The 25,972-nt window shown below is 41.4% G+C and overlaps 1 protein-coding gene across 22 annotated transcripts in view; it reads right to left on the reverse strand.

Annotated features, from left to right (window-relative positions):
- Positions 1-25,972, reverse strand: part of RBFOX1 (RNA binding fox-1 homolog 1) — a 440,478-nt gene that overhangs the window by 87,371 nt on the left and 327,135 nt on the right. For 20 of the 22 annotated variants that reach the window (XM_081554695.1, XM_081554685.1, XM_081554684.1 and 17 more), the window contains one exon: positions 8,830-8,910. The exons of the other annotated variants lie outside the window; for them this stretch is intronic. In XM_081554695.1, coding sequence (XP_081410821.1) covers positions 8,830-8,910 — 81 coding nt within the window. The remainder of the gene's footprint in view (positions 1-8,829; positions 8,911-25,972) is intronic. 22 annotated transcript variants of the gene reach the window in all.

A 25,972-nucleotide genomic window follows, 5' to 3' on the forward strand; every position in this document is an offset into this window, starting at 1 on the left:
TTGGCTGAGCCATATTGGATCCTACATGGAAAGAAAACTGAATAATATTCATTTTGTTTTTATGGAAAATTTTGATATTTTGCTAATCTTGGATCTTTTTCCATTCATTTCCTTTTTTAAAAAAAACTATCACCTTAAAATATTATTTATCTTGATGATTGAGTTTTGTTTTGCTTTTAATGTTTATTACTTTGGTTGCACTGGGTCTGAATTGCAGACTGTGAAATTTTAGTTGTGGCATGTGGGATCTAGTTCCCTGATGGGGATAGAACCCAGGACTCCTGCATTGGGAGCAAGGAGTCTTAGCTACTGGACCCACTAGGGAAGTCCTTGATGACTGAGTTTCTTGGTGCTTCTTTAAATTTTGTCCAAAGACAAAATTCACTAGCCTCATCCCAGCACTGATTATTACTCTTTTAAGCGATTCCTCCAGAAAACATTAGAAAAAGCCTTTCAGAGGTCAGCAGGAAGGTGTGAGTTACTGAAAAGAGAGAGAAAGAAGGGCATGGTTCGTTAAACCAATGTTATCAGTAGCACAATGACCTGCTGGGGAACCTTCTATTAACTGAACTCCACCTACTGACATTTTCTATGGTGGGCAGAAGAAAGAGGAAGCCATCAATTAATTTAGGTTGTTACTTTAATTACAGAAAGCAATGGAAATTTTATCAATTACCTGAAAGTAGAACAGGGCAGGCCTGATTTATGTTTGTTTCTGCCACTTAAACCATTGCTTTATGAATTCCACACAACTACTGCCATAAAATCTGCAATCAATACATCAATTAAAACTTTGCCACTACCACTTGCCCTTGAGTTTCATAAAAGTTAATTAAGGAGGAGATGCCTTTGCATTTTGATAACATTTAGGTCCTTGAGCATTTGCCTGGGATATAAAAAATTTTTTTTCCTGTTGCCAGGGATGAAAATTTCAGTATGCAGATTCCTTAAAAAACTAGGAATAAAACTACCATATGACCCATCAATCCCATTACTGGGCATATATCCTGAGGAAACCATAATTGAAAAAGACACAGGTACCCCAATGTTCATTTTAGCACTATTTACAATAGCCAGACATGGAAGCAATCTAGATGTCCATCGACCGATTTAATGGATAAGGAAGTTGTGGTACAGAAACACAATGGAATATTACTCAGCTATAAAAAGGAACACATTTGAATCAGTTCTGATGAGGTGGATGAACCCAGAGCCTATTATACAGGGTGAATAAAGTCAGAAAGAGAAAGATAAATACTGTATATCAACACATATGGATATTCCATATCAAAATATGGAATCTAGAAAGATGGTACTCAGAATCCCAGCAGCAGGGCAGCAAAGGAGACACAGACATAAAGAACAGACTTTTGGACACAGTGAGGGAGAGAGAGGTTGGGATAATTTGAGAGAACAGCATTGAAACATTTACATTGCCATATGTAAAACAGATAGTCAGTGGGAGTTTGATGTGTGATACAGTGAGCCCAAAGTTGGGGCTCTAGTCATCTAATAAGATGTCTAAGCTTGTAACAAAAGAAAGGACAAATTCATTGACCTACAGAACTAAAAATGTAGAGTGGAATGCAAGCAGAATCAACTGACCAACATAGGAATTAAGTTTGTAACATTTACATTATTCATAGGTAACGTACCTCACAAATAATTACTTCTTGGGCCTCCCTGGTAGTCCAGTGGTTAAGTCTCTGTGCTTTCAATGCAGGGTCTGTGGGTTCAATCCCTGATCAGGGGACCTAAGATCCCACATACCAAACAAATAAATAATAATTACCACTCGATGTGAATTACAAATAAAATGAGGAAAACTTGGAAGAGAAACGAGCAGATGTGCATTGGAAATCCACAAGAGGTAACATCCAAATGACAATTAAGTATGTGAAAGATGATGTTCCTCACTAAAAGAAAGGCACAGACAGCTAGAGGAAACTCGATGCTATTTTTCACCCACCTGGTTTGCAAAATTATAGAAAAGAGCAAACGATGCAGGTGCTGGCAAGAATGTGGGATGAAGCTGACAATTGTATTTGGGAATCTCCATGTGGATTTGGAATACGGATGGGTATGTCAGAGTATATGTAATGATATGTGCTGCACCCTTCAGAGAGAGGCTGGAAAAGACATAGCTTTAAAGTTTGTGGACAGAGATGACTGCATGAACTCTGGACCACTCACATCATGGAACAGCATGAAATTATCAAAAACGCTTAATGGGAGACAGTGAAAATGTGTTATTGTGTGTGAGTGTGTGCTCAGTTGTGTCCGACCCTTTGCGACCCCACAGACAGTAGCCTGCCAGATTCCTCTGATTATGGGATTTTCCAGGCAAGAATACTGGAGTGGGTTGCCATTTCCTCCAACAAGGGATCTTCCTGACCCAGGGACTGAACCCACGTCTCCTGTATTACAAGTGGATTCTTCACTACTTGAGCCATGGGGGAAGCCTAAATGTGATATTAAGTGACACAAAATGTGATCAACATGTGTAATGTGGATTTAATATGGATATTACCAACTTCCTTCTGGGTGGAAACAAACTTCTCACACTCGCATTTCACTGGTGTATGTCTTTCTTTGCATTGTTATGGAGAAAATGTGGCAAGATAACTTTCCAGGGAGTCAGATTACAGATTACTTGAAAAGCCTGTGTTTGCGGACATATTGGGGAGATATTACTGCATCATTCCATATAGATGTGTGTGTGTGTGTGTGTGTGTGTGTTTGCCTGCTTCTCTCATTACAGTGAATACATGCTACTTTTGTAATTTAAAATCTATTTATGAAACTGGAAAGACAAAACAAAGCGGGTGACATTGACTTGCTTCTGAACACATCTACCCCATGTGGAAATGAGAATCCGTGAGAGCTGACTTTGCTAATCCATACTGGAAGTGGATGTTCCATTAGCCCCATTCATGGAACTAATGATTTACAGTGATATTTCAACTGAGAAAAATGAAAATAATGTCTTAATTTGGAAGAAAGGTGATAGACTTTTCACCTTCCTATTTCTGCCTGAAGCCATTTTTTTTTTCTTTCTTTCTTCAGGTCAGGATTAAGGATGCCCGAAGGTATACTAAATCAAAAGTAAATAAATTAAAGAGCTCCCAAGAACTGTTGCGCTGCCGTCCATGGGGTCGCAAATAGTCAGACACGACTTTGCGACTGAACAAGAACTGTTGAATAATTACTTGAAGAACTTTAGAAGAGGGAGGAATTTACCACTCACAAATGTTGGTGCTTGATTTTCACATATGGTTTGTAAATACCCTTGTTGAACATTACCATGATTTTAGATTCAGGCATTTTCTTGGATCACATTTGTTATATACAAATTATCTCCAATTTTTCTCAAGTGTATGACTGTTTAACAGAGAAATACTTGGCTGTCAGTATGTTTGATTTCATTAATATTTAATACATCTACTCAAATAAAATTTATCTATATTTACCATTAGGAATGAGAGTGAGCGAAAGTCACTCAGTCGTATCCGACTCTTTGGGACCCCATGTACTATAGCCCACCAGACTCCTCTGTTCATGGGATTTCGCAGGCAAGAATACAGGGAATCTTCCAGGGAATCAGGAATGGAACTTGTGTCGCCTGCATTGCAAGCAGATTCTATTCGGTCCGAAAATCTACCAAGGAAGCCCCATATTTACCATTACTTTGGATTATTTGATAAAGACTAATGAACTCTCAGCCTAAAGCTGTTTTTGACGTAAGCAACCACCATATGCAGTGAGGATAATAATATACTTAGTGCCCTTCCCTCAACAGAAGGAGCCTCTAGACCCCTGGCCATAGGAAGAGGGGGGCACTGAGCAGGCCCTCAGCCGGGCCCCACTTTTCCCAAACCTCTCTGTTGAGGAGTTGCATTGTTTGTTACACAAAGCGAAGCATGATGTTAATGAATTAATTAGTTATTTGAAAGTCACTACAATAATTTTAATTAATTAAACTTTGTTGATTAAAGGTTAATTTTTTTTTGAACTTTTTATTTTATATTAGGGTATAGCTGATTAACAATGTTGTGATAGTTTCAGGTGGACAGTGAAGGGACTCGGCCACACATATGCATGCATCCATTCTCCCTCACGTTCCCCTCCCATCCAGGCTGTCACTTAACACGGAGCAGAGTTCCCTGTGCTCCAGTAGGTCCTTGTTGATTATCCATTTTAAAAATTTAGCAGTGTGTTTATGTTCATCCCAAACTCCCTAACTATCCCTTCCTCCCTAGCAACCATAAGCTTGTTCTCTAAGTCCATGAGTCTCTTTCTGATTTGTGAGTAAGAAAGGTTTATATTTTTAAGACCAAAATACTGACATTAAATGTTTTCCATTTGGCCCAAGGTGATCTTACCTTATTCTCCAGACTTTTGATCAGACTTCACTTAAGTCTGATACACTACTATGGATGGAAGTGGTTTATGAGGACATGAAAAAGGATGTGTGACGTTCTGGGAGAGCTTGAAGTGGGTTTCACACGAGGAGGATCAAGTTTGGGGAAAAGGAGGAAATGCTGGACTCAGTGGGAGTGCGATGGGAGAAAATGTGGGATTGGATTGTATGGACATTGAGCCCCGAGTGAAAATTGTTCTCTTAATGCTTTCAATGTCCTGCGACATATTACAAGGCGGAGGGTGGGGAAGGAAACCCATTATGCATAAATGCATCATAAAAAACAGATAACTTTGGTAGAATTGTTTTCATTACAGACTAATTCAGCAGGGTTCCTTTAAAAACCATCTCTCCTACTGCATTTAAGGATGTTATTTACAGATGATTAGCTATTTGGCTAGGCAGAAGGACAATTTAAGCCTAAAATATCCGAGGCCAGCTAAAGATCCATGGAAAAAAATACAAACTTGGGTGTAATCCTGGAAGTCCGTAAACACACAGTATCGCATTGATAAAAGTGTGATTTACACACACTTTGCTTCAGGAGCACAGTTGTTAGATAAAAATGAGAAACATATGCATTTTCAAGTTGAAACACTCATGTAGCCTAAAAAAAAGAAGTTACTGAGACCTAAGGAAGCCTCAGTTCTGGTGAAGAAGGCTGGATGCTTAGAGAAAGAAAGGCCACACTGTTCAGACCTCCAAGATGAGGAGGCCCTTGACTCTCAGCCCTGTGGATGTCAGACTTGGAGTAAGGAAAAAAATCTTAGGTGATGGTGCTTGGGTCCCCAGATGCGTGTGTGTACCTGTAAGAATGAACTTTTACTTTCTGGCTGAATTATTTGTAGAAAATAGGGTGTGACTTTGTACTAGAATGGATACCTTGATCTGGAAAAGAAAATATAAATGAATGAGTCAAAGAAGTCAGCTAACTGCCAACAGTCCAGCTCCAAAAGGCATTGTTGAATCTGAGAACTAGAACAGAAAGGAAACCTCAGCACCATGTCTTAGGGAGGGATGGAACATCTTTATACTCAGAGCTACTGCTTCAAGATGGAAACTTGGAACTCAAGTGGAGAAGGAGGGGTCTCAGGGTTTGGCTGTCCTTACAAAGTACCAACTGAAAAAAAAAAATTGAGCTTGTTGATCTGAATACTGTCACTGAAGGAACTGACAAGTGAAGATGCTTAATGCAAGAAGCTAGTTTTTGTTTGGCTTTGTTACGGGGTAGTAGGATTAGCTGGGCTGCCCAGGTGGCTCAGTGGTAAAGAATCCACCTGTCAATGCAGGAGACCTGGGTTTGATCCCTGGTCGGGAAGATCCACTGGAGGAGGAAATGGCAACCTGTTCCAGTATTCTTGCCTGGAGAATCGCATGGACAGAGGAGCCTGGCGGGCTACAGTCTATGGGGTCACAGAGTCAGACACGACTGAGTGACTGAGCCCGCATGCAGTAGGATCAGCTATTTATCAATTGTTTTCTTTAAAATTATTTTATTTTATACTAGGTATATGCAAGGACATTTATTTTAATATTTTTGAAAAATTGCTATCAACATAAGTACCCAACAATGCAGTGGGTGGATAGATTAAAATATAATATCATTAAGCAATAGATTATTATGAGGCCATTAACATATTTTCATAAAGTGCATATGATGTGATAATAAGTGAAAATAATAGGATGAAAAATGTGTAGGTAACATGACGGATTGTGCAATTTAAAAATGAAGGGTCTGGACACACATGATGCAATTTCTATAATTATCATAAATGTTTTACTCTGAAACTCCAGGGGGAAAAAAGTCTCATTATAACCAGTGACATGATATTGCCATTATGTATTTTCAATAATAAAATTGACCATTTAAATCAGAGATCAGCACACTTTTTTGAAAAGAGCCAGGCGGTTAGTATTTTAGGCTTTTGTGGAACACCTACATCTATCATCATATGGGCTTCCCAGGTGGTGATAGTTGTAAAGAATCTGCCTGCCAATGCAGGAGACATAAGAGACGGAGGTTTGATCCCTGGGTCAGGAATAACCCCTGGAGGAGGAAATGGCAACCCATTTCAGTATTCTTGCCTGGAAAATCCCATGGATAGGGGAGCCTGGCAGGTTATAGTTCATAGCGTTGTGGAGAGTAGGACATGACTGAGCTATCTTTAGTTTTTATGTCTGTCATATATTATTTTTTGTTTTTGCTTTTTTTTTTTAGTCCTTTGAAAAATCTAGTAAGTCATTCTTGTTTTACCAGCATTACAAAAACAGGTTGGGGTTTGGATTTGACCTTGAGGTTGTGGTTCGCTGATCCCCAATTTAGACTTTATGTCCCCTGTATTTGCAACCTATTTATTAATTCAGAGAATTTGTGACATATTTTCACGTTTGACATTTATGACACACATTTTCCCCAAGTCACTTTAGAAGAGCTATACCGATTCAAACTAGTCCATTCTTGGAGTTAATTTGTTTGTTTGTTTTTCATTTCTATAAAGGAAAGTGAAATATACATATGACATAGAAAGCCACACTCCCCAAATGGTAGCTGTCAGCCCCATGTGGCTAGAGTAACATTAATTAAAATTTAATGAAATTTAACATTCCATGCCTCGGTCCCACCCGCACCATGTACTGAACCATGCAGATATAGAACACTTCATTCTAGACAGTTGTATAGGACAGCAATGTTAGAGAAAACCCCAAATAATACACCGTATCCTATGGTGAGTTTTGGGTCACCCTCTTTCCTACAGAAAATAAAATTTATACAGAAGGAGAAACAGGTTCCATGGGAAGATGAAAAGATTTAGCATCAAATGGAGCCAGAAAAACAGACAATGGTTGAAAAATCTCCCCAAGTTTAAAAAACACATCTACCATATCCTGGCTGTGTGATCCTGGGCAAATCACTCCACTTCTCATTGCTCTCCACCTCCTCAGCTGTAAAGCAAACAGGGTAATACCTACCTGGTGCAGACTCTGAGGATTAAACAAGCTTGAGCCTGTGAAAATGTGCAGTAGCTTTCTAGTTCTAGGAGACAGATACAATTTACACTGGCGATGGGGCAATGTTCATAAATTCAGGAAGAACCATTTCTTGCCGATATGGTTAGATTTGGGCTTCTCGGGGAACACAGAAAAATACCTTGCACTTAAGGACTGTCAAAGCTTCTGCTGAAGATTACACTCTGCTTGGGAGAAACAACTGGGATGCCCCCATGACCCGATGCCTTCCGGGACCCTCGGGTTTGGCTTCCTGGTGACTGTTTCTAACCTTTGCCCCGACAGCGAAGAGTTTGGTTTGTCTCAGCCTTTGGGAATTGAGATGCTTGACCTTGGTAGCTAGTCAAGATTCCCCTCAGTCTCTCATCCTTCTAATTACCCTTGGCCTGATTACCAACAGCCTCTGATCCCCACCCGTCCCTTCCTCTAGCTGATCGCAGAAGCAGCCCACCTCCCTTCTGGCCCCTAGACTCACTCTTGGTCATCTATCCCAGTGGGGACCCATTGGGAAGTTATGGAGATTCCATAGGGTATAGACACATTGTATGAAAGAGATGGGAAGGTCTTGGCTGTGCCAAGGGACAATGAGAGGGGCCAACCAGCTGGAGAATCACGGTGGACTCAGCGAGACTTTGACTTCTTCAACCGGCTCTGGGAATTGGGGTGGGAGTGGGGTACATCTCCACCCTAGAGGTCCCATCCCCGGCAGAGGAATCCTTGGTCTTTCCTTGCCAGCACTTGATCTCTTCTTCCACATTTATTTTTTGGTCTCCTCCTTCTAGGAATTCGTGGCTATAATCATATCTATTAAAGTGCTTTTAAGCTATTATTCCCACCCCACCTCCCCCCAGTTAAATGGGGGAGAACCACTTGTTCCTCTCATTTCCTCCTCTTCAATGGAACCACAAAGGGTAATACAGCCTTGCAAACAAGACTCCGGCCACAGGCTAGTGATATTTCCCACCATGAGAACACCGTGCCCACAAGCACCAACCAAGCACCTTTTGCTAGGCTAGGGTGTCACTTGGATGGCCTGCATATTTTATGTAAGTTATTTTCATATACATTTGCAAAGCTGTGATAGAAGGCAGGCAATCAGCTATGCCCTCCCTCCCATCCCCCTGCCCCCAACCCAAAGCCCCGTGTCCCATCCATTGGCCCCCATCCTGACAAAGATCTAACAAAGAATGGCTGGGGCAAGGATTCGGAGGTAATGAGCAGAGGGGTTAGATGCTAAAGCAACAGCGAAAAACGGAGACATGCTTGTGAAGATCAGCTTCACCTCGCAGAAAGCCACAAGGGAGGGTGATGTGGAGGGAGGGGGAGAGAACTTACATGGGAGGGAAGGTGATTAGACTCAGATTTATATCACAAAACAAAAAGAGCCACGCGAATGGGCTTACTTGCGGAAGTATATACAAGTGAACTGGGGGCACTGTACATGGAAGATCCCTCCTGGTTTGCCTGGCACAACAGCACGGTGCCTACGGAAGAGAGAGAGAGAGATGGTATCTGGTTTGGGAACAGGCACGCTCGCTACACCTGAGAGTCATGGCAACACAAAGGAGAAAGGCAGAGAAATGAAAACACAGCCACATCCCCGAGCGTAGGATAGGGACACCCAGGGAAGCCCCCTGCCTTAGTCAGAGGAGGTTGGTAGGAGCCCACCACCCAGCCCATCACATGCTCGTCTTTTCTTTTTCACATGGGGTTTGGTAGTGGAGCCTGGTTTCAGATCAGGAATGGAGGCAGCACAGCATACTCAAAAGGGAGCTTTAGAAATATTGGAGATGGGACTTCCCTGGTAGTCCAGTGGTTAGGGCTTTGCCTTCTAGTGCAGGGGTTATAGGTTCGATCCCTGGTCAGGGAGTTAAGATCCCACACGGCTCAGGGCCAAAAAAAATCCAAAACATAAACAACAGAAAAATATTGCAACAAATTCAATAAAGACTGTAGAAATGGTCCACATCCAAAAAAATAAAAAAACTTAAAAAAAAAGAAAGAAATATCGGAGAGACGTGGACAACAAGCTTGATGCAGATATTAGTTATCTGTGTGATCTCAGTAAGTCACTGTACCTCTTTGTGCCTCGGGATTCCCATCTGGAAAATGAGGGTGAATATACCTACCTCCAGGAAGGGTTATGAATCGTATCTACTACTGGAGATGTGCTCAACTGAATCACTGATAAGCACATGCATTGATTTATTTAAAGAAATTTTTTCCTCTTCCCCCCACTTTAGTTTTTTCTGAATCAGTTCTTCAGAGGAAAAGCAGAAGTAAGGCAGAGGAAGAAAATAAATGCAACTTGGCCATCCCTGGGACCCACCCTGGACCCACACCGGACTCGGGTGAAACCACCTTTGGCTTCTGCATTTCCAGTTTCTTCCCTAAATCTCTGTGCCTTCCAGGGTCTGAGGCGGCTTCCTAAGCCTGCAGACCATGGTACGCTGCAGTGATGCCTCTCCTGCCCCTGATCTAGAGCAAAGGACACTGGGATTACCCTTGCAAAATGGAATTTTACAGCGGGGAAGAGCAGCGGCATCCTAAGATATCTTCTCAATCTATGACTTCCTGTGGAACCACCTGGTCCAAGGATGGCCAGGGTCAGGAATCTTCTGGGTTATCAGTCCTGCAATCCTGTGTCCGTGAAGCTCAAACTCAAAGATTTTGGGAAGAATGAGAGAGACTTTTGAGGACCTGTAAGCCCCTTGCTAATGATGGATACGGGCTCCTGTGGTGTCTGTTCCCTTCCTTGGCTGGGCAAGGTCAGTTGCCTCCACTCGATCCTCTTTTCTCCTGTCATCCTTGTCACTGGGAAGCCATCTCTCGGGAGAAGCAGCCTTGACTTCCCATCAACTCACCTATATCCTTGGAGACCTGCCCTAGGAAGGGCTTCCGGAATCCTTTGTTGTCTTTCCCAAGGGTTAAGGGAAGGGAGTTAGAACCTCTAGAGTGAGTGGTGTGTGTGCGCATGCGTGCTCAGTCCTGTCCGACTCTGCGATCCCATGGACTGTAGCCCGCCAGGCTCCTCTGTCCATGGGATTCCCCAGGGAAGAATACTGGAGTGGGTTGCCATTTCCTCCTCCTTTGGTGCCGAGGTTTCCAAAGAAAAATAATATAATCGTAGCAAAAACATATCCAGAAGGACATTTCAGTATTATGCAGTTAAGAACTTAGGGACAGTTTTCAATACTGTGCTGTGTGACAGAGTGAGGCCCTCTGGGACACAACACAGATTCTCTCTGAAAAGCTAAATTCTGGAAGTGCGTAATGATGTTTCCCTCATTTTCTTATGCTGTGGATCCTTAGATAAAGACAGAAATAACTCTGGATGTTCTCTTTGTAGCAAAAAAAAAAAATCTTTCTGCGATGATTTTGACCTTTGTAAAACAAAATCCATACTGTCATAGGACTTGGTTTTTATTTATCTGAAAACATTCTCCAATTTAATTTGCAAAGTACTTATTGTAGGTTCTCTTAGTACTTTGTGACCTTTTCTTACAAGAAAGTTTTGAAGTAAAGAAAACCAAAGGAGCATAGAAGAACACTGTCACCTCCACGGGTTTTTTTAGGTGTGGGCAGCTAATATGTGTTTGTTTCAAAAGTCAAACAGATAACAGGGTACAAACAGCAGTATAAAGAGTGTGTACCATATGTATACCTATGACTGATTCATGTTGATGTATGGCAGAAGTCAATATAAAATTGTAAAGCGATTATCCTTCAATAAAATATATATTTTTCTAAAAAAAAGAGTGTTTATAAGGTCATCAAGGCAGTTTGAGATAACCTACATGGGAAGGGAATCTAAAAAGAGTGGATATATGTATGTTTATAACTGAATCACTTTGCTGTACAGTAGAAAGCAACACAACAATGTAAATCAACTCTACTCCAATAAATTTAGTTTTTTTTTAAAGGCACTTTGTGATACAGCATTGACTGAGTTTTCTAATGAGTCTCTCGAACTGAGTCTCTGATCTGCCCCTGCCATCACCCCCAAATATAGACCCACCACCTCCAACTACCAAGAACTGTCTCGTTATTATGCTGATATTGGTATTTCTCAGACTTCTATGCCTCTGCTTATAAATTCCCTAGAATTTAAGGATGGCAGGTATGTTCAAGTTATACCAGTATCCACCCATTCCTTAGCCAGCAGAAACCTTTCATCAAATTCCAATAGTATCTTTTTCTATTCGCCTGGAATCCTCTGGGTCATTCTTAACAGTTTCCAGGCAATTGCTACCATTAGGTCAGCCTTGGCGGATGGGATGAAACCTCAATTCTATTCCTGCTCTTGTTGTTTAGTCAGTAAGTCACGTCTGATTCTTTGAGACTCCATGGACTGTAAGCTGCCAGACTCCTCTTTCCATGGGATTTCCCAGGCAAGAATATTGGGGTGGTTGTCATTTGCTCCTCCAGGGGATTTAGGTTAAACTATATGAAATTGACTTTTCTTATGTCAAAGATGGTTAAACATTGGCAATTACATGTGGCTCAACTGAAAAAAAAAAAAAGAAAGGCTGTCCTCCACCTCGACCCTTCTGCGTTGTTTAAAAGTCACCTCTTCTCTTCCCAGTCCCCAGGGGTTAATTAACTACTCCATCTTCTATGCTCCTATCACACTTAAAAATCCCTCTAGTAGATCCTTTGATATGCTGTATTACAACTTTTTATTTACATATTGGTCAAAGCTACAGATGATTCACCTGGATCAGAGCCAAATCATACTCAGCCTTTTATCCCCGTGCGTGCACGTTAAGTCACTTCAGTCATGTCCGACTCTTTGCGACTCTGTGGACTGTAGCCCGCCAGGCTCCTTTGTCCATGGGATTGTCCAGGCAAGAATACTGGAGTGGATTGCCGTGCCCACCAAAATACCTAGCTCTCAGAGGGATTCATGAATGTGATTAAATGAGTATGTTTTTAAAGACTTCCTCATTTCTATTTTCTTTGATAAAAACAGTGCTTTTCCCAGCCAACTTTTCCGTCCCTTGTTGATAGCTGGGGATTTGTGTGCCTACAGGTCTCACTTGTCTCCTCCTCTTTTTTGGTTCTTTGAAGGTTGACTCATCCAGTTTAAGTGAAACCTGGGCAGCCTGCTCATCCATTTCCTGCAATGTTGATGACTCTATTTGCAACTGGCAGGGACCGGGCTCCATGTGACCGACTGTGATCTTGGGATCACTGGAGCCTTTGGCAAAGCCCGTCACTTGATACTTAGAGTGCCGTGATCACCAGCATCCCAAAGTCTGGCAAGATATACATCCCCAGGGCCACTCTCAGGCAGGATTTGGCATCTCCCACAGGGGCCAGTGAGTCCAGATCCAGACCTCAGATGGGGCAGCTCAATTCTCCTTTTCACCTGGAGATTTCCCACTGTACAGAGGACCATTTCTGACCTTTGGAGGGGCAAGAAGAAGCCCAGTGGGAGTGTCTCCTAGCACAGACAGGAAGGAGAAAGTGTCTACATTTATTTTTCTCTCTGCTGCCAACCCTTAGGTGATGAAATTGGACACAAGTCAACTGGAAGAAAGGTGCAGTTTCACACCTCCAGGTCATCACACAGGCTGGTCCTTCTCCCAGGAAGTTTCCCTCCTCTGAGGTAACTCTCCTCCCTTCCCACTCACTTCTCCTCCTAGAAACTGGATCTATTTGTCTCCATCTGGCAGGTGGTAAAGAACGCGCCTGCCAAGCAGGAGACGTGGGTTCAATCACTAGGTCAGGAAGATCCCCTGGAGAAGGAAATGGCAACCCACTCCAGTATTCTTGCACGGACAGAGGAGCCTGGCGGGCTACAGTCCATGGGGTCACAGAGAGTCCGACATGACTTAGTGACTGAACAACAATCAACAGCCCAGCAGAGCAATGCAGATAAGCTCAGAGGAAACCAGGCCCTAGGTCATCTCCATATATTTAGAAGAAATATGAAAATGGTTACATATCTTTGGTCTGAATACTTCTGTGGGCAGAGGCAGAATTGATTTACTTTTCATCCCGACCCTATCATCCGTTGACCAATTTTGTCTTCGCTTGGGAGCATTTCAACATCAAAGTGTCTCTCACTTCTAGTCTGAGCTATCCTGTCAAGTTCTGCGGAAGAAGGAACGCAGTCATCAATTACACAGTCCTAGAGAGGGCACCCTTGGTTTCCCATCCAGAAAAAGCACACACACACTCTTTGCTCTACTGTAGTGGACTGAGTGGTGGTCTCTCAAAATTCATACATTGAGGTCCTACACCTAGTCGCTCAGGATATGAGTGTGTTTGGAGAAAGCATCTTTAAAGAGGTGACTAAGGTAAAACGAGGGTAGAACCTAATTCCAACAACCGATGTCCTCATAAAAAGCGGAATTAAGACACAGACGCAGAGAGCGGGTCGAGTGAAGACACAGGAGAAGGGGGCCGTCTACAAGTCAAGGAGAGAGGCCTCAGAAGAAGTCAAATCCTGCCAACACCTGAATCTCAGACTTCTAGCCCCCAGAAAGGTGAGAAAATAAATGACTGTTTTTGAAGAGATGGTACCAGTCAAAGATACTTTGTCATAATAACCCTACCTTAGCCTTAAGGACCAATAATGAGCTATTGTGAGGGTTCCCTATGAAAGGTCATATAAGCATCAAACTTCTGTTCTCTTTAGAGACCTGGGAGGTAGCCATGTGGTTCCTGCCAATGGAGGTAACTGCTTCCAATTGACAAATGTATCCAAAGCCCTAATGGGCTGTGGACGATTTTGGCTTTTATAGTTATGCATTTTTGAACATAGACTAGCATTGAGCTAATCCATGTAAGCATATTTTCACAGCTAATACCTAAAGCTTTTATATATGCTTGAAAGATGAGCTTCTCTGAAGGGTTATGGGAGCATTTTACGTACCGAGGTATTTCCATTTAAGCACAGAGGCTGCAGAAAATGAAGCATGTATGTTTAATTCTTATAAATCAAATCATGTTTTAATTGTGCCAAGGGATTTCCATATTTAAAGGAGCCTTGGAGTGAATCTGCCTATAGTGTAAATAATCCCTCATTCCAATTTATTTAGTAAGTTTTGATTTTCCCATTTAGAAACACATCGTTTTTTTCTTTTCACTTTTTATTTTGACAAAATTGCAGAGGAAAAGGATAGTATATCAGGTATCTGTACAATTTTCTCCCTGATTCTTTATTGTTTAAAAAATGTAATGACTCACCTCACTTTATTCTCCTGCCTCCCAAATTTAGGCTAATAGAGGATTCTACAGAAAATATTTAATTGACTCAATAAGATATAAATATATTGGATCCTCAAATGTTACAGTAACAGTTCCCAAAACTGCTTATTGAAGACTCGCTATGTGCCAGGCAAACCCTCCCAATGTTTCCTTTGGATTATCCTCTAATTTACCCTATAAGACAAGTACTACTATTATACCCTTTTAACAGGTGGGGATACTGAGACATTGAGAGTTTTAGCATTTTGCCCAAGGTTACACAGACAGAATTATTGTGGTACTAAATTCAAAATAAACCAAAGAGATTTCTGGACCCATGGACTTAAGGCTAATCTTTTTTTAAAATTTTTATTTTGTTTTGGGGTATAGCTGACTAACAATGTTGTGATAGTTTCAGGTGAACAGTGAAGGGATTCAAAACTAATCTTTTAAATTAGGTGCAGGCAAGCTACAGATTTTTAGCCATATCTGGCCTACTACCTTTTTGTATGGCCATGAGCTAAGAATGATTACATTTTTATATGACTGAGGGGAAAAAAAATCAGTAGAAGAATAATATTTGGTGACAGGTGAAAATTATATAAACTTCAAATTTTAGTATCAATAAAGTTATATTGGAACACAACTATACTCATTCACTTGCATATTATTTATGGCTGCTTTACGCTACAGTGACAGAGCTAAGTAATTGCAACAGAGAACACATGGCTCACAAAGACTAAAATATTTGCTACCTGGACCCCTATAGGGCTTCCCTGGTGGCTCAGATGGTAAAGAATCTTCATGCAATGCAGGAGACCCAGGTTTGATCCCTTGGTCAGGAAGATCTCCTGGAGAAGGGAATGACTGCCTACTCTACTATTCTTGCCTGGAGAACTCCATGAACAGAGGAGCCTGATGGGACCTTTACAGAACATGTTTAGGGACCCTTGTTCTAAGGTCTACTTTCTATTTGGAACAATTCTACTAATAATTGTCTTTCAGGACAGCCTTAGCCCCTTCACAGGAAGTGGGCACTAAAAATTTCAGAAGGTATCATTTTATCAATATTTGCCAAAATTTTAAATTTTCTTTGTTTTGTTAAAAATGAATATCCCCAAAGAGTTTGAAGATATGTTCTTTTTTTCTAACACTTCACTCAAATTTCTTTATAATTCATTGTTGTTTGAATGGAACAAGGAGAAATATGGTCCCATAAGGCATTTGTAGAAGGACAACAATTCAAATACAAGAAAAATGATGAAAATAAGTTTCATTTCCTAAGGCAACTGGCCTTCTGGGTCATAGGCATCAATATATAGATAAGGGCCATCTTAAAGGCTTGCTTCTCAAATGCTAATATGCACTGAATCAATGGGCTGGGCCAGGACACTTTTTAAATGAACTTTCTGATCTAGTAGGTATGAAAGAAAGTGAAAGTGTTAGTTGCTCCATCATGTCCCACTCTTTGAGACCCTATGGGGTGGGGCCTGAGAGTCTACATTTCTACAAGCTCCCAGGGGATTCCAGGATTACCAACAACAGTAACATGGTAATGTAGGGACTATAGGATGTATGCGTGTGCTCAGCTGCTCAGTCGTGTTTAATTCTCTGCAAATCCATGGACTGTAGCCCACCAGGCTCCTCATCCATGATATTCTCCAGGCAAGAATACTGGAGTCAGTTGCCATTTCCTCCTACAGGGGATCTTCCTGACCCAGGGATCGAACCCCAGTCTCCTGCATTGGAAGGCAGGTTCTTTATCACCGTGTCACTTGGGAAATCCAAGAACTATATAAACAATCTTAAATACAGCTGATATTAATAAGACCAACAAGATGGCACCAAGTTTCTGCTCCTGGTCCAAGTATGTTCTACAAGCACTGGAACTTTTTTTTCTTATTAAATCCACAAGGAAACTAAGGCTGAGAGGCAGAAAAACATCAGACAAAACCGCATTTGCACTAAAAAAAAAAAAAAAAAAAAAGCCGCAATCTGAGCCAGCCTGGCATGATTCCGAAGCTCAGACTCCCTCATGAAACTTACCAACAGTGATACTTGGTTTAGAGTTGATAAAACATCCTCTCTAACCTTGGAATGATAAACAATCCGTGGGTGTGTGCGTCTGTGTAACTCGATTCATTCATGTCCGACTCTCTGCGACCCTATGGGCTGTAGCCCACCAGGCTCCTCTGTCCATGGGATTTTCCAGGCAAGGCCTGATAAATATCCACCAAACCCATTTCAAAAAAACTATGTCTAAAGATTCTGCAGTCATCTTCTGGCTGAAAACATCTGACTCTTCCAGGCTAAAGATGTTACTAACATCTAGAAGCTACTGACCAACTTGAAGAATCTGCAGTAGGGTTTTAAATCCAACCAAGGAAGTCTGTGGGGAGGTGGTATCTTCTGTAGATAAGAAAAAATCCCACTTGCAAAATAGAAACAAGACATGGAGGAATGAAACAGAGGAGAAACAGTGAACCCTTAAGCTCAGATAGAGTAGCTGGAAAAGCATGGTTTTCGGCAAGTTTTAGGCTTAGTTTTGTTCTCTAGCCTTGCTCAGTTTTTTTGGACCTCATCATTTAATGACCTTGAGCCTCCAGTTTTCATATCTGTCAAACATGGACAAACTATCAATTTCATTGAGTATTGTCGTAAGGATTAAAATTATCACACGAAAGGGTTTGGCAAATAGTAGCTAATCAGTAAGTGATCTCAGTAATAATAACGGAAATAGTAATTACTACTATTTGGAAACTCAAAATATGATCTATTGGGGACTTATTTTGTTCTCTTGGTTTTGTTTGTTTAACAAAGTAGTAGCAAATTGGTAACTACTATTCTATTTTGATTGGGGGCTTCCCTGGTGGCTCAATGGTAAAGAATCTGCCTGCCAATGCAAGAGACATGGGTTCCATCCTTTCATTGAGAAGATCCCCTGGAGAAGGAAATGGCAACCCATTCCAGTATTCTTTCCTGGGAAATCCCATAGACAGTGGAGCCTGGTAGGCTACAGTCCATGGGGTCGCAAAGACTCGGACACGACTTAGCGATTAAACATCAAAAACATATTGTTTTGACTGGCCAACAACATAATGCTAAATGTAACGAATTAATGGAAAACATCTGAAGGCTGGGAAGTAACTGCGAAACACTTAGTATCTCTTTCAATTTGCACATTTCATTTACCTATCTCACAGCCTCCTCCTGAAGATATTTTAGTGTGCAGTCTCTGCTCCTGAAGATATTTTAGTGTGCAATCTCTGCTCAGGGTTGAACACAAATTACAAATTGTGCTTTGGCTGGAAACAGTGGAGTTAACAAGTTTCTGCAAAGGAGTCAGATGGGCTTTCTCCCTCTCTGCCTCTCATCTTCTGGGGTAAGAACCTCTATGATGCTATAAGAGTCCAAAACACCCGAAAGCTCTCCCTGATGCCCCCTTCTTACACTTGACTTACAGGATTGGATTTTAGGAGGAACTGGGTGTACTCGTGGGATAGTTGTAGAGATTCATCTTGAATTTCCTTCTTATCCCAGATTAGGTTTAAATCCTGACCTCTTTCTTTTGGTGAGAATAGAAAATACTTCAACTTTGAATCTCTCAAAGAGCACAAGCATGCTAAGTCGCTCAGTTGTGTCCGACTCTTTGCAACCCAAAGGGCTGTAGCCCACCAGGCTCTTCTGTTAATGGGATTTCCCAGGAAAGAATTCTGGAGTGGGTTGCCATGCGTTCCTCCAGGGGATCTTCCCAGCCCAGAGATTGAACCCACATCTGTGCCCCCCTTTTACCGCTAGCACCACCTGGGAAGCCCCTGTCAAAGAGTAATAAGATACATTTATATAAATATGCCTCTCATACTACACACATACATACAAACACACACACACATACACACACACACAGAGGCTGACAGCAAGTACACTATTTCACCTGGTGAAAATTGGTTTTGAAAATGACAGAGAAGAAATATAGTGGGTTTCAGTCTTTACAATACTACATGTATCAATATATCAAACAAACACTAGAAACATACAAATAAATTCATATTTTTCTTCAGAGGAAATATCAGTGATATTGGGGTGTTCTTGTTTTTCAAATGATACTGAGTTTAATACAATTATGAGTGTACATCGATTAACCTTTGCATCAGATTTAAATGTACAACCCATTAACTAATTTAATTTCTCAAAAAAAAAAATAACAGCCATTGGCATTATTCTTTGAATAATCCTTGTTTAGTTTCCATAATGGTATACAGTTTAATGAAAAACTCATTAGAATGTATCATGCAGCATAATTAATTCTGGCTGATTCTTTTGGTGTTAATAGCTAATGCAGATGCTGGATTCCATTTTCCATTGGCTTTATTAATTTTTCATAAACCAATATTTTGACTGTAATGGGTTGTAACAGTTCCATAGAAGTTCTGGAATTGCATTAACTGTCATCAATGCAGTTAGTCTAAGCACGGTTTTGCCATTTGTGTGTTGGTTCTTCAACACTACATTTTTTAAAAAGAAAAAGGGACAACTTCATTTTATGCTTGGAGAATAAGTATATACATATAATTAACATAAAGTGTATTAAACAATATTTGGCCAATTTGCCTCTATTTACACAACAACTTAATTGTCTGGGCTAATAACAGTGAACCATTAATTTTGAAGAGAACACTAAAAGTGGAAAGTAAAAAAAATCTTAGAAACAAAATGGTTTATGACAGAATGGCAGCTCAAGTTAAAACTTAAAGAGAAAAATGAATCCATCTCATTTTTTAAAATCTCTGGTAATTTGCTTTCTTTCCTAAGAAAAGTTTTTAGACAAAACTAAGAGACATTTTATCAATGTAACAGCTTTGGTTATTGAACACCATTCTGTTATCCTGGGGTCTGTCAAGAACCCAGTTTCTGGGATTGGCAACCAATCACTGATGTGTTCTTACATCTTTCAGCCTTTCAGGGTTAATCCACACATATTCCTCATGATTAGACTCCTTTTTGTTTTGAATATAGATCTGGGTACTAACTCATCACTAAGTGTTCTTATTTCTTTTCATCATAGCTTTCAATAAGGGTGTGTGTGTATGTGTGTGTGTGTGTGTGTGTGTGTGTGTGTGTGTGTGTGTGTGTGTGAGTCACTCAGTTGTGCCTGACTCTTTGTGACTCCATGGACTGTAGCCCGCCAGGCTCCTCTGTTCATGTAATTCTCCACAGAATACTGGAGTGGGTTGCCATGCCCTCCTCCAGGGGATCTTCCCGACCCAGGGATCAAACACAGGTCTCCTACATTGCAGGCAGATTCTTTACTGTCTGAGCCACCAGGGAAGCCTTTGTCAACCACCAAAAGATAAATTCCAGAATCCAGATTATGGTATTATCAAGTCTTTTGCAACTTTTCTCTAGAAGGTCCTCTCTGATCTTAGTCAAAACTTTGCAGCCTTTGGAAAAACCTGATTTTGCCCCAGTAATTCCATCTCAGATGAACATCAAGTACTTGTATTATTTTTGTTTCCTTTTAGAATTTTCTCAATGGATTCTGAAGATAAAGGTTGAGAAACTCCTTTGTACACTACCAAATTCCTTCTTACTCAGCCCTACAATGCCTTTCTGCCTTCTTTCCTGGCAAACTTTTACTTAACCTTTCACAATTAATTTATGGCACCCTTTTAAGGCAGAGAGCCTGGCTATTTTCCAGTCTTCCAGGAGGTACCATTATTTATTATGTGTGTGCATGCATGCTCAGTCGTTTCAGTCACGCCCGACTCTTTGCAACCCTATGGACTGTAGCCTGCCAGGCTCCTTTGTCCATGGGATTCTCCAGGCAAGAATATTGGAGTGGGTTACCATGCCTTCCTCCAGGGGATCTTCCTGACCCAGGGAGCAAACTGATGCTTCCTGCGTCTCCTGCATTGCAGGCAGATTCTTTACCACTGAGGCACTGAGGAAGTCCATTATTTATTATACCTGAGTTGATTAGTCTGAATCCTTTATTGCTCTGCCAAATTCTGGAGGGAATCACTGCTACCCCAGTGTCTACCACAGTGCTTGGTGCTTCCCAGGTCCTCAATGCTGTTACTCCGAGATAAAGGATGAGTTAAGGGAAGCCAGTGGTATGTGTGAATTTATTTACAGCCTCTCTCTTTGGCCCTTCCTTGACTGACATCATGTAAGTGAGTGACAGCCAGCTGACCTCATGGGTTCATGCAGTATTGTGTAACTGCCACCAAGTGCAATGATAAACAGAAGCACAGCACCTCCCCAGGGCTTTGGGTTTACTTTTGCATGGGATCTTCTCGACCTAGGGATCGAACCCAAGTCTCCTGCATCATAGGCAAATTCTTAACTGTCTGAGCAACCAGGGAAGCCCAGAAAAGGGTTATGCTCATATGATATACAGATTCTTCACATACTAGTTCTGTGATTTAAATGAATGAGAGAAACTCTCCGTGAAAACTTGGTTTCATAATTTCTATAATGAAGAAAGTCTATAACATTTCTATAAGAATGGGGAGAGAGGAAGAATTTGACACAGAGGAAGTGCCCAAAGTTGGCTTGGGTTGCTGATGTTTCAAATTGCTGAGTATATTGATGAGGGCAGCCTAGAACTTTCCCTGTGAAATTTATCCAGAGCCACATACCTGAACCTCATCTTCCTCCCATGGCCTAAAGGTGGGGCATCTCCTACAAGGACCATCCCATCACTCCTCACTTTGTGGGGAGCTCACCTTGATGGCCTTTCCATGCAATAGAATGGGGACACATTTAGGAAATGCCGTTTTCAGCACAAGCAAGTTCTAATCCTGTTTGAAGATCAAAAACACCCACAGGGCTCCATCAAAGCTGAGCTGCAGTCCCTCTGTGGGACAGGGAAGGATGCAGATAAAAATTAAGGCCAAATGTGGGCTGGGCTGGGATGAAATCTGATAAGACAGATGCATGGAGGAGAGGGGAGAAGTACAGTGAATTGCAACTGAAAGGGGAGGCAAAGGTAAACAGATGTACAAGATAAACTCTTTGAAGTGGAACATTTCCAGGCTGAAAATCCTTTGCTTGGGGACTTCAATCTGGACTCTTCTGTTCCAGTTCACTGAAGTGCACTGCACTGGAATCTGGCAGATGTGTAAATTATACAAAATATCACCAAGCCAAAGGTCATTGTGCATGAACAGCGGCTCCTCACCACCATGGCTCTGAGTACAGGCAGGACTGGTCCTCCGGGTGGTTACAAGGAGTGTAGAGGGGGCATCCCTGGTGGCTCAGTGGTAAAGAATCCGCCTGACAATGAAAGAGATGTGAGTTCAATCCCAGGGTCGGGAAGATCCCCTGGAGAAGGGAACACCAACCCACTCCAGGATTCTTGCCTGGAGAATTCCATGGACAAAGGAGCCTGGCAGGCTACAGTCCACAGGATCACAAAGAGTTGGACATGATTGAGCAGCTAAGCGCATACTCTTCCAGGATGCTAAGACCATCACCCAAAATGGGGCATGCTTGTTACCCAGTCTTTTGGTAGATTACCCAAAGCCCAACCCAAAGTCTAGGACTGTGACCAAATTTTTCAACAGCAACAAATGTCAGGCTAACGCAGATTCTGGGCAAATCTTACTTTTGTCAGAAACTACTGTATCCAAATTTCAGGAATGGAATTGGAAAGAAGTTCATCCAAAAGTGTGGCTAAAGGTCATTCTCTTAGTTGTAATGGACTCAACAAAGTGAAGTGGGGGTGGAGAGGCAGCTGGTAGGGAGACCTACATCTAACCTTCTTCTGACCCAATTCTTAGATGAATCATGGTTCACAGTGGCCAAGAGCCCACAGAAAACCAATTCCTTTGTTCAGGTAATCCAAGGTCAAATACAGCTGCCCTTTCAAGATGTGCAATCTCACAGTGCTCATCCATCCTCTTCATTTTTAACCTTCATATTGAGATCCCAATCCTCTTTCCCATCACCTAGCCTGGTATCAAGTCACGTTGTCCATGGCCAGGTTTGTGCTGACGTGGACACAATCAATCCAGGCGACTTTAGCGATCACACTAATCTCTTATATTTCTATCTTACCTTACAGTCTGTGAAGTTCTATTATACTCATTATTGTATCTGATCCTCCCTATAACCCCAGGATAACCTAGTTTTAAGACCTGGCCACTTTTCAAATGTGACTTTGCAACCACGTATGCCCTTCTTGGAGTACATGTCATTTTGTTTCACGCCCCCCCAAACCAGAAATATTTATTTTCAGAAGGAAGATCCACTCTGGACCTCCTTCTTTCCCCCTCCCCACACCGCCAAATCCATTAATTATAATAGTGTCACCCAGACTATCGTTCATCGTCATCTTCAAGGTTTCCAAGTTAATTGGCACAAGTTAATTTCTGTATCTCTCTCCTTTTGATTTTAATTGTGTGTTTCCAATCATCAAGACCTACCTCTATCTTAGATCTGCATTGCATCAGAAGATCTTTTCCTTTCTCCATTGATCACGACTTGTGAAGTAATTTAACTCAGTTCCAATTTTCCTCTGTAGGCAGGGTGCTCCCCATCCACGGAAGTGAGTTATGCGTGTTCAAGTGGTGCATCTTATGAATCTTGTTAAGCTCTGCCACCTTATAGCCCCAGTGATGGAATATTTAATCACAAAAATGAGTTGGCAGATATGATAAACAGTGTGTGTGAGCTCTGTAGCCATCTTACCAGCAACTAAGAAATGAATGAATTTGCCATTTGTCAGCACTGTGTCGACAACTGTGTATAGCCTTCTGTTATTTATTTTTATTTTGTTTCACTTATGTGTGAAGATTAAAAGTGCTTTCCATCAACAGTTTTGTTGGCTTGATATCATGATTATCCCTTAAGGATATATTTTTTTTAAAAAATCTTTTTATTAGATGACAAGGAGAACTTGTCACAATGACAGGGAAAGTGTAAGATCCCTGTTGAGGTCTCCTCCTAAAAACTCTATTTCTAACTACACTAAATAACTTGAGAAATGCTACTGGCAATGGGCTTCCCAGGTGGCGCTAGTGGTAGAGAACCTACCTGCCAATTCAGGAGACTCAGGTTTGATCCCTGAGTCAGGTAGATCCCCTGGGGGAGGGCATGGCAACTCACTCCAGTATTCTTGCCTGGAGAATCCCATGGACAGAGGAGCCTGGGGGCTACATTCCTAGGGTTTCACAGAGTCAGACACGACTGAAGTGACTTAGCATGCACACAATGGAAATGGATATTTGCAGATATTCTACTTCTATTTAGTGTCTTCAATTTTATTTTGACTCTAAAATGGAATGCCCATAGCAGCTGACTGAAGACTTTGAAACTCACCTGGGCATTTTTTTTTTCCTATTGACTAATCAATCATTCGTCATGAGAATACGCCTCAAGGAGTCTGAAGATCATTAGGCTTAGAAAAAAATCATCAATGCTGCTGCTTAGTTTTGTAGGAAAACACCCACTTGTCTTTGGAGGAGATTTATATACGTTCACAGAATATGCTGATTTAGGTATATCTGCTTCTGGAGACTGGTACTGGATAAGCATTTAGAAGAATCCTTGCAGGCATAACTTGATGAGAGTTCAGAAAAACCACCCCCAATGAAAGACCTTTCATAACAGGTTTCTAAATGGTTCCCCTGGAACGTGTGTGCGAGGGAGAGTGAGTGTCATAATTTATCAAAGCAAATTAATACTGTTCAGCTAGTAATTAAAGATCCTCATTAAGGGGTGTAACTGTTCTCCCCACCCCCACCCTGCATTAGCAATAAAAATGCACTCAGGGCGTCAAGAGGGTATAGACGAAAATCAATAACCTGCCGTTTTATAATTAAAGAGAAAATAAATGTTCGGGAAAAGTCCACTAAATTAGGAAAATTACTTTAAGGAGAAATTGAAAATATTGATTTTAATTTACAAAATATGTGGACTTTTCCTGCCCCATTCTAGGAGACAATTGGAGGCTGGGTTGTTAATTCTGCATAAGCTTCAGAAAATCAATGATTATACTATGGGGATATGGTGATCTTTGTCATTAATGCAAAAATCTTATATATAGAAATGACTAATAAAATAAGGCTGGTTCTCTATCTCAGGTAGATACAGTGCTGACCTGTGAAATACCCACAGCAAATCAATGACATGGTCTTCATTTCAGCTCTGGGGCACATTCAAAATTCCAAGATAAATCCTGACTATTTTTATAGTTGGGGAAATTTCGAATGCCCCCTAGATTCTTAGTCATGGGTATTTAAACGGATAACATAAGGCATTATACCTGGTTATGGAAATGAATATGTTCTACGGCTCTGTTTTGCATATATGCGTTACACGCACACAGGTGCCTGAAATTTAAAATGGAAGCTAGCAGGATTCTCAGGGTTTATGGGTCTTCAAGTATTTCAAAGGAATTGTTCTGGAGTGTTGAGTGTGCAGCAACATTTTCCCAGATTTCTGAATATCATGAACTCTGGCAACCCACTCCAGTATTCCTGCCTGGAGAATTCCATGGACAGAGGAGCCTGGCAGGCTACAGTCCATGGGGTCACAAAGAGTCGGACATGACTGAACGACTGAGCAGGCATGCACACTGTCTACCTACACAGACAGACGTACAGGCAAAAAGAGACAGCCTCTGGTTATGAAGGATGGCCCAGATATTGGCCACACCAAACACCAAGATTCAGATTTCGCAAGTAACATTTACTTATCTGTCCCATTTTTTTTTTTTAGATTCAAGTTTACTGGAGCAGCCCATAGAAATAATTATTCAGTTGTCCAGGCTCTTGAAAACTTCCCCTGACACAACCAGTTAGTACATCTAAATATGATGGTGGAATCCCTGGAGGAGCAAATGGCAACCCACTCCAGTATTGTTGCCTGGAGAATTCCATGGACAGAAGAGCCTGGCGGGCTACAGTCCACGGGGCCGCAAACAGCTGGACACGACTGAGCGACTGAGCAAAGCAGCATGCATAGTGGTTGGGATAATCCAAAACGATCATTTCATTTCTCTTTAATTTGACTTATTCGGACAGAGTAGTAATGTGATCTACTATCAGAAGGCATGCTCAGTAAGAATGATGACTTCTAACATTCATAAAAAATAAAGCAGAATAAACTGGTTGCAAAGAACACAGGCTCTTAACTTCAATTCTAGCCGGCTTCTTACCAGCTGTGAAATCTTAATCCCGTGATGCAAACCCTTTGGACTTTAGTTTCCACATTTGGAAAATGCTGTGAGGATTCAAATACATTAATTTAGGTAAAATGCTTAAAACAGTGCCTGACTAAAAAATACTCAGTCAATAGTAACCCTTATAATAACTGATTCTTTCCCTAGAGTCCAGTGATCTG

Source organism: Giraffa tippelskirchi, chromosome 13 (genome assembly GCF_054371585.1).
Source record: "Giraffa tippelskirchi isolate mGirTip1 chromosome 13, T2T-mGirTip1v1.2.pri, whole genome shotgun sequence".
NCBI classification, from domain to species: domain Eukaryota; kingdom Metazoa; phylum Chordata; class Mammalia; order Artiodactyla; family Giraffidae; genus Giraffa; species Giraffa tippelskirchi.